At 49.9% G+C, this 7251-nt stretch overlaps 1 protein-coding gene across 2 annotated transcripts in view; it reads left to right on the forward strand.

Moving 5' to 3' along the window:
* LOC122919506 (neuronal calcium sensor 1) overlaps nucleotides 1-7216 on the forward strand; it is a 32588-nt gene extending 25372 nt beyond the window's left edge. For both annotated transcript variants that reach the window (XM_044268575.1, XM_044268577.1), the window contains 5 exons: nucleotides 4202-4340; nucleotides 4541-4619; nucleotides 5707-5795; nucleotides 6746-6823; nucleotides 7084-7216. In XM_044268575.1, coding sequence (XP_044124510.1) covers nucleotides 4202-4340; nucleotides 4541-4619; nucleotides 5707-5795; nucleotides 6746-6823; nucleotides 7084-7182 — 484 coding nt within the window. In that variant the 3' untranslated portion in view covers nucleotides 7183-7216. The remainder of the gene's footprint in view (nucleotides 1-4201; nucleotides 4341-4540; nucleotides 4620-5706; nucleotides 5796-6745; nucleotides 6824-7083) is intronic.
* The last annotated feature ends 35 nt before the right edge of the window (nucleotides 7217-7251 follow it).

Raw genomic sequence — 7251 nt, forward strand, 5'->3', positions numbered from 1 at the left:
AGGACACTAGATGGGGGAGGCTGGCAAAGGGGATTTGCCCCAAGACCAGTAAAAGGATAGAAACCGCTGAAGGAAAAACCTGTAAGAAAAATGACAGAGGACGGCAGCGATGCGGCCGGAGCTCCGATATGCGATGACGTCACAGGCGGAAGCGGAAGCGCCCAAGATCTCGCGAGATCTCGGGCGCTTGCCAGGAAGAAACAGAGGGAGCCGCCGCAGCTGCACTGAGGTAAGCGGCGGGAAAAAGACCCGCCAGAAAGGGAGGGGAAGCTGAAAGGAGGGTCACAGATAGGCGCAGCAGCGCAAGATGGATGAACGGAACACAGATGAAGGGGCGCAAAAATAACCTCCTACAAGCCAAGCAGGCGAGGAGATAATAAGGGAAAACCAAGTACACACAAACGAAAACCAATGAAATATAGATATATATCAATAAATATATCAATAAATGGCCCCAAATCGCCCCAAAAAGGGGGAGGGGGAAGCAAATCAAGCTAAACAAAACCAAACAGTATCTCTATATATACATGCGAGTCATAATGACATGAACAGTAAAATCTCAATACTTATCTCTGCGGTCAGCAGCAAAGAAAGAGGAGGATTTGCAGGCGGTGTGGCCTGTTATAGAGAGACTATGGGGAGGGGCTGATGACATGTGTCAATATTTTTTATTTGTTCTTTGCTGCTATTGGTCAGAGTAAAGAAGGAGAATAGCAATATGAGCCTCCGGGTCTTGTAATAAAATCTGTATGTAGTGAGCTCCCTCTAGTGGTGGCTGTATAATCTGTATGTAGTGAGCTCCCTCTAGTGGTGGCTGTATAATCTGCATGTAGTGAGCTCCCCCTAGTGGTGGCTGTATAATCTGTATGTAGTGAGCTCCCCCTAGTGGTGGCTGTATAATCTGTATGTAGTGAGCTCCCTCTAGTGGTGGCTGTATAATCTGTATGTAGTGAGCTCCCTCTAGTGGTGGCTGTATAATCTGTATGTAGTGAGCTCCCTCTAGTGGTGGCTGTATAATCTGTATGTAGTGATCTCCTGAGCTCCCTCTAGTGGTGGCTGTATAATCTGTATGTAGTGAGCTCTCTCTAGTGGTGGCTGTATAATCTGTATGTAGTGAGCTCCCTCTAGTGGTGGCTGTATAATCTGTATGTAGTGAGCTCCTTCTAGTGGTGGCTGTATAATCTGTATGTAGTGAGCTCCTTCTAGTGGTGGCTGTATAATCTGTATGTAGTGAGCTCCCTCTAGTGGTGACTGTATAATCTGTATGTAGTGAGCTCCCTCTTGTGGTGGCTGTATAATCTGTATGTAGTGAGCTCCCTCTAGTGGTGGCTGTATAATCTGTATGTAGTGAGCTCCCTCTAGTGGTGGCTGTATAACCTGTATGTAGTGAGCTCCCTCTAGTGGTGGCTGTATAACCTGTATGTAGTGAGCTCCCTCTAGTGGTGGCTGTATAACCTGTATGTAGTGAGCTCCCTCTAGTGGTGGCTGTATAATCTGTATGCAGTGAGCTCCCTCTAGTGTTGATAAGTGCAAGATAATGCACCTGGGACGTAAAAACCCAAGAGCAGAATATACAATCACTGATGCAGTCCTGACCTCAGTATCTGAGGAAAGGGATTTAGGGATCATTATTTCAGAAGACTTAAAGGTAGGCAGACCATGTCATAGAGCAGCAGGAGATGCTAGCAGAATGCTGGGGTGTATAGGGAGAGGCATTACCAGTAGACAGAGGGGGCACTCATGCCGCTCTACAGAGCACTAGTGAGACCTCATCTGGAGTATTGTGCGCAGTACTGGAGGCCATATCTCCAGAAGGATATTGATACTTTGGAGAGAGTTCAGAGAAGAGCTACTAAACTGGTACATGGATTGCAGGATAAAACTTACCAGGAAAGATTAAAGGAACTTAACATGTAGAGCTTGGAAGAAAGACGGGACAGAGGGGAGATGAGAGAAACTGCTAAATACATAAAGGGAAGCAACAAGGTAAAAGAGGAAAGAATATTTAAAAGAAGAAAAACTGCTACAAGAGGACATAGTGTTACATTAGAGGGGCAAAGGGTTAACAGTAATATCAGGAAGTATTACTTTACTGAGAGAGTAGTGGATGCAGGGAATAGCCTTCCTGCAGAAGTGGCAGCTGCAAATACAGTGAAGGAGTTTAAGCATGCATGGGATAGGCATAAGGCCATCCTTCATATAAGATAGGGCCAGGGGCTATCCATAGTATTTAGTATATTGGGCAGACTAGATGGGCCAAATGGTTCTTATCTGCCGACACATTCTATGTTTCTATGTTTCTAGTGGTGGCTGTATAATCTGTATGTAGTGATCTCCCTCTAGTGGTGACTGTATAATATGTATGTAGTGAGCTCCCTCTAGTGGTGGCTGTATAATCTGTATGTAGTGAGCTCCCTCTAGTGGTGGCTGTATAATCTGTATGTAGTGAGCTCCCTCTAGTGGTGGCTGTATAATCTGTATGTAGTGAGCTCCCTCTAGTGGTGGCTGTATAATCTGTATGTAGTGAGCTCCCTCTAGTGGTGGCCGTATAATGTGTATGTAGTGAGCTCCCTCTAGTGGTGGCCGTATAATGTGTATGTAGTAAGCTCCCTCTAGTGGTGACTGTATATTCTGTATGTAGCGAGCTCCCTCTAGTGGTGGCTGTATAATCTGTATGCAGTGAGCTCCCCCTAGTGGTGGCTGTATAATCTGTATGTAGTGAGCTCCCCCTAGTGGTGGCTGTATAATCTGTATGTAGTGAGCTCCCTCTAGTGGTGGCCGTATAATGTGTATGTAGTGAGCTCCCTCTAGTGGTGGCTGTATAATCTGTATGTAGTGAGCTCTCTCTAGTGGTGGCTTTATAATCTATATGTAGTGAGCTCCCTCTAGTGGTGGCTGTATAATCTGTATGTAGTGAGCTCCCTCTAGTGGTGACTGTATAATCTGTATGTAGTGAGCTCTCTCTAGTGGTGGCTTTATAATCTATATGTAGAGAGCTCCCTCTAGTGGTGACTGTATAATCTGTATGTAGTGAGCCCTCTAGTGGTGACTGTATAATCTGTATGTAGTGAGCTCCCCCTAGTGGTGGCTGTATAATCTGTATGTAGTGAGCTCCCTCTAGTGGTGGCTGTATAATCTGTATGTAGTGAGCTCCCTCTAGTGGTGGCTGTATAATCTGTATGTAGTGAGCTCCCTCTAGTGGTGGCTGTATATTCTGTATGTAGTGAGCTCCCTCTAGTGGTGACTGTATAATCTGTATGTAGTGAGCTCCCCCTAGTGGTGGCTGTATAATCTGTATGTAGTGAGCTCCCTCTAGTGGTGGCTGTATAATGTGTATGTAGTGAGCTCCCTCTAGTGGTGGCCGTATAATGTGTATGTAGTAAGCTCCCCCTAGTGGTGACTGTATAATGTGTATGTAGTGAGCTCCCTCTAGTGGTGGCTGTATAATGTGTATGTAGTGAGCTCCCTCTAGTGGTGGCTGTATAATCTGTATGTAGTGAGCTCCCTCTAGTGGTGACTGTATAATCTCTATGTAGTGAGCTCCCTCTAGTGGTGGCTGTATAATCTGTATGTAGTGAGCTCCCCCTAGTGGTGGCTGTATAATCTGTATGTAGTGAGCTCCCTCTAGTGGTGGCTGTATAATCTGTATGTAGTGAGCTCCCTCTAGTGGTGGCTGTATAACCTGTATGTAGTGAGCTCCCTCTAGTGGTGGCTGTATAATCTGTATGTAGTGAGCTCCCTCTAGTGGTGGCTGTATAACCTGTATGTAGTGAGCTCCCTCTAGTGGTGGCTTTATAATCTATATGTAGTGAGCTCCCTCTAGTGGTGACTGTATAATCTGTATGTAGTGAGCTCCCTCTAGTGGTGGTTGTTTGATTTTACTGTGGGATTTATCCTGACAGTTAATAAGGTTATAATATACCAGGCTGCGTGAATTTAAAGGGATACACCCTCAAATAGATGACACACCTAGACTGGAGCCATGAAAGTGATATGTATGCTTCACTCTGCAGCCCTGTTGTATGGATGACGTCATGGGGGGGGGGGGTTGCTGGGATCATTGCATGCAGCGAGCCCATCATTGGGGACCCATTTGGAGGATTCTATGGATACAAGCACCGGGTCCGCAGGATTACTTCTGCGTGTATTGGCGGTGTGTAATGATGATGGGTGTAATACTCTCTTCCTCTGTGTCCTGCAGGTACAAAGGCTTTATCAAGGACTGTCCTAGTGGTCAGCTGGACGCCACCGGATTCCAGAAGATTTATAAGCAATTCTTCCCATTTGGAGACCCCACAAAATTTGCCACTTTCGTCTTTAATGTTTTTGATGAGAACAAAGTAAGTGAGCTGCGGACCCCGTCCGGGGACACGTGTGGCCCTCTGCCCCACCCACGGCTCCCATTACTGATATCAGATTGCTGTGGATGTGAGGGAATTGCTAGCTATGCAGTTGCCCAGACTGAGGTGTGCCGGGGATGATTGTGCTCGGCCTGTAATGTGGGCCGCTCCGGTAATAAGAGTCACCTTCCTCTTTGCAGGATGGGAGGATTGAGTTTGCAGAGTTTATCCAGGCCTTGTCGGTGACTTCACGTGGGACGCTGGATGAGAAGCTGAGATGTGAGTGATGTCTGGAGCCTTATACTGTGCTCAGGAATTACAGGATCTGCATTCACACAGCGACAGTCTGCAGCGCGTGGACTCCTCCTAGTTCTCTGTTCACACCTGCATGGTGGTTACCGTCACAAATGTAAAGGCAGCTGCAGATCTATCGCCCAGCGCACCCGGGCGTCTGTGATGGAGTCCGTCAGGCCCCCCCGGGGAGTCTGTGATGGAGTCCGTCAGGCCCCCCCGGGGAGTCTGTGATGGAGTCCGTCAGGCCCCCCCGGGGAGTCTGTGATGGAGTCCGTCAGGCCCCCCCGGGGAGTCTGTGATGGAGTCCGTCAGGCCCCCCGGGGAGTCTGTGATGGAGTCCGTCAGGCCCCCCCGGGGAGTCTGTGATGGAGTCCGTCAGGCCCCCCCGGGGAGTCTGTGATGGAGTCCGTCAGGCCCCCCGGGGAGTCTGTGATGGAGGGGCCCCGGGGAGTCTGTGATGGAGTCCGTCAGGCCCCCCCGGGGAGTCTGTGATGGAGTCCGTCAGGCCCCCCCGGGGAGTCTGTGATGGAGTCCGTCAGGCCCCCCCGGGGAGTCTGTGATGGAGTCCGTCAGGCCCCCCCGGGGAGTCTGTGATGGAGTCCGTAAGGCCCCCCCGGGGAGTCTGTTGATGGAGTCCGTCAGGCCCCCCGGGGTTGTGATGGAGTCCGTCAGGCCCCCCCGGGGAGTCTGGTGATGGAGTCCGTCAGGCCCCCCCCGGGGAGTCATGTGATGGAGTCCGTCAGGCCCCCCCGGGGAGTCTGTGATGGAGTCCGTCAGGCCCCCCCGGGGAGTCTGTAAAAGTGACAGTAAATACTGCCGTGTGCAAGAAAGACAGAGCCTCCAATGCAAAACATAGCCTTAGATCAGTGTTTCCCAACCAGTGTGCCTCCAGCTGTTGCAAAACTACAACTCCCAGCATGCCCGGACAGCATTTGGCTGTGTGGGCATGCTGGGAGTTTGTAGTTTTGCAACAGCTGGAGGCACACTGGTTGGGAAACACTGCAGCGCGCTGTTCCTTGTGATCGGTGGTGATACGGCGGGTGAGTGATCTCTGCCACTGTTTCCTCTCCAGGGGCTTTTAAGCTGTATGACCTGGACAATGACGGGTACATCACACGGAACGAGATGCTGGACATAGTGGACGCCATTTATCAGATGGTGGTGAGTTTACCGGCACACACACGTCTGTACACACAGATCCACTCTGCTCATTTGCTACAACTGTAATGACAGATCATAACTGGACAGCCAATCTGCAGCGCATCGCACCCCAGTATCTGCAGAGTATTGCACTAGAGTCAGTGGCCACACTTTAGCGTCGCCTCTGGGCTATGATGAAAGCTGCCTCCTGTCTGAACACAGGCTTATGCGCTGCTCGGCTCCTCCGTCTTACTTTAGGCCACATTTTCACTGGCCACGCATGCATTTTCTGGCTGTTTGTCCACTTTTAATGTGCCCTCCCAACCCTTGCAGTGCCCTCAGTATATATTATACACCCCACCAGTGCCCCCAGTATAAACAATAGCCACCATATTGCCCGCACTATCTATAATGGCTCCCATAGTGGCCCCAGTATATATAAGGCGTCCCAGTGCCTCCTGTATATAAAATGCCCCCATAAATACTGCCGCCAGTGGTGCCCTCCAGTATAAATACTGCCGCCAGTGGTGCCCTCCAGTATAAATACTGCCGCCAGTGGTGCCCTCCAGTAGAAATACTGCCGCCAGTGGTGCCCTCCAGTAGAAATACTGCCGCCAGTGGTGCCCTCCAGTAGAAATACTGCCGCCAGTGGTGCCCTCCAGTAGAAATACTGCCGCCAGTGGTGCCCTCTAGTAGAAATACTGCCACTATAGGTGCCCGACTTGATTTCATTGGGGTCCATCTGGCTTTGAAAATCACCAAAGATAGGACATGGCCACATGCACAGCCCCATAGACTTCTATTGGTTCTGAGAACGGCCGTTTTTCCCGTTGGTGTGAATGCTGCCTTAGTGATGGATTTTACCCCGATCCTTGTGCGTCACTGCCGCAGAGCCAGCAATAGACGGGACGGCTGGTCTTGTGCACGGCCATGGTCACAAGGGGCTGGTATTAATGTGTCTGTCCTGGCAGGGGAACACGGTAGAGCTTCCCGAGGAGGAGAACACCCCAGAGAAGAGAGTAGATCGGATTTTTGCAATGATGGACAAGGTGAGAGACGTGATGCTTTTTCTACTTCTGCATAAGGGTGAATTCACACGCAGCAGTTTTGTTGCAGAAGTTTTGCGACCGGCCATACATCTAAATGGAGTTTGCAGAAATTCACGCTCCTGACCCCGTTCAGATAAATGGAAGATTCTTGGTCATGGAGATTTCTGCTGTGTGTGAATTTGCTCTCGCAGGGGCTGTAGGTGGCCCCCCCCCCCCCTCCGGGGGCAGATGTTATAACCTACCCTGCGTCTTCTTCCCAGAACTCAGACGGTAAACTCACCCTGCAAGAATTCCAAGAAGGATCAAAGGCAGACCCATCAATTGTGCAAGCGCTGTCACTATATGACGGGCTGGTATAGAGACCACCGACCACAACTGTGTGTAAGTGACCTGTGTATACCCTTCTTGCATTGTGTAGCTGCCGGGAC

The sequence above is a fragment of the Bufo gargarizans genome, chromosome 9 (assembly GCF_014858855.1).
Source record: "Bufo gargarizans isolate SCDJY-AF-19 chromosome 9, ASM1485885v1, whole genome shotgun sequence".
Taxonomy (NCBI): domain Eukaryota; kingdom Metazoa; phylum Chordata; class Amphibia; order Anura; family Bufonidae; genus Bufo; species Bufo gargarizans.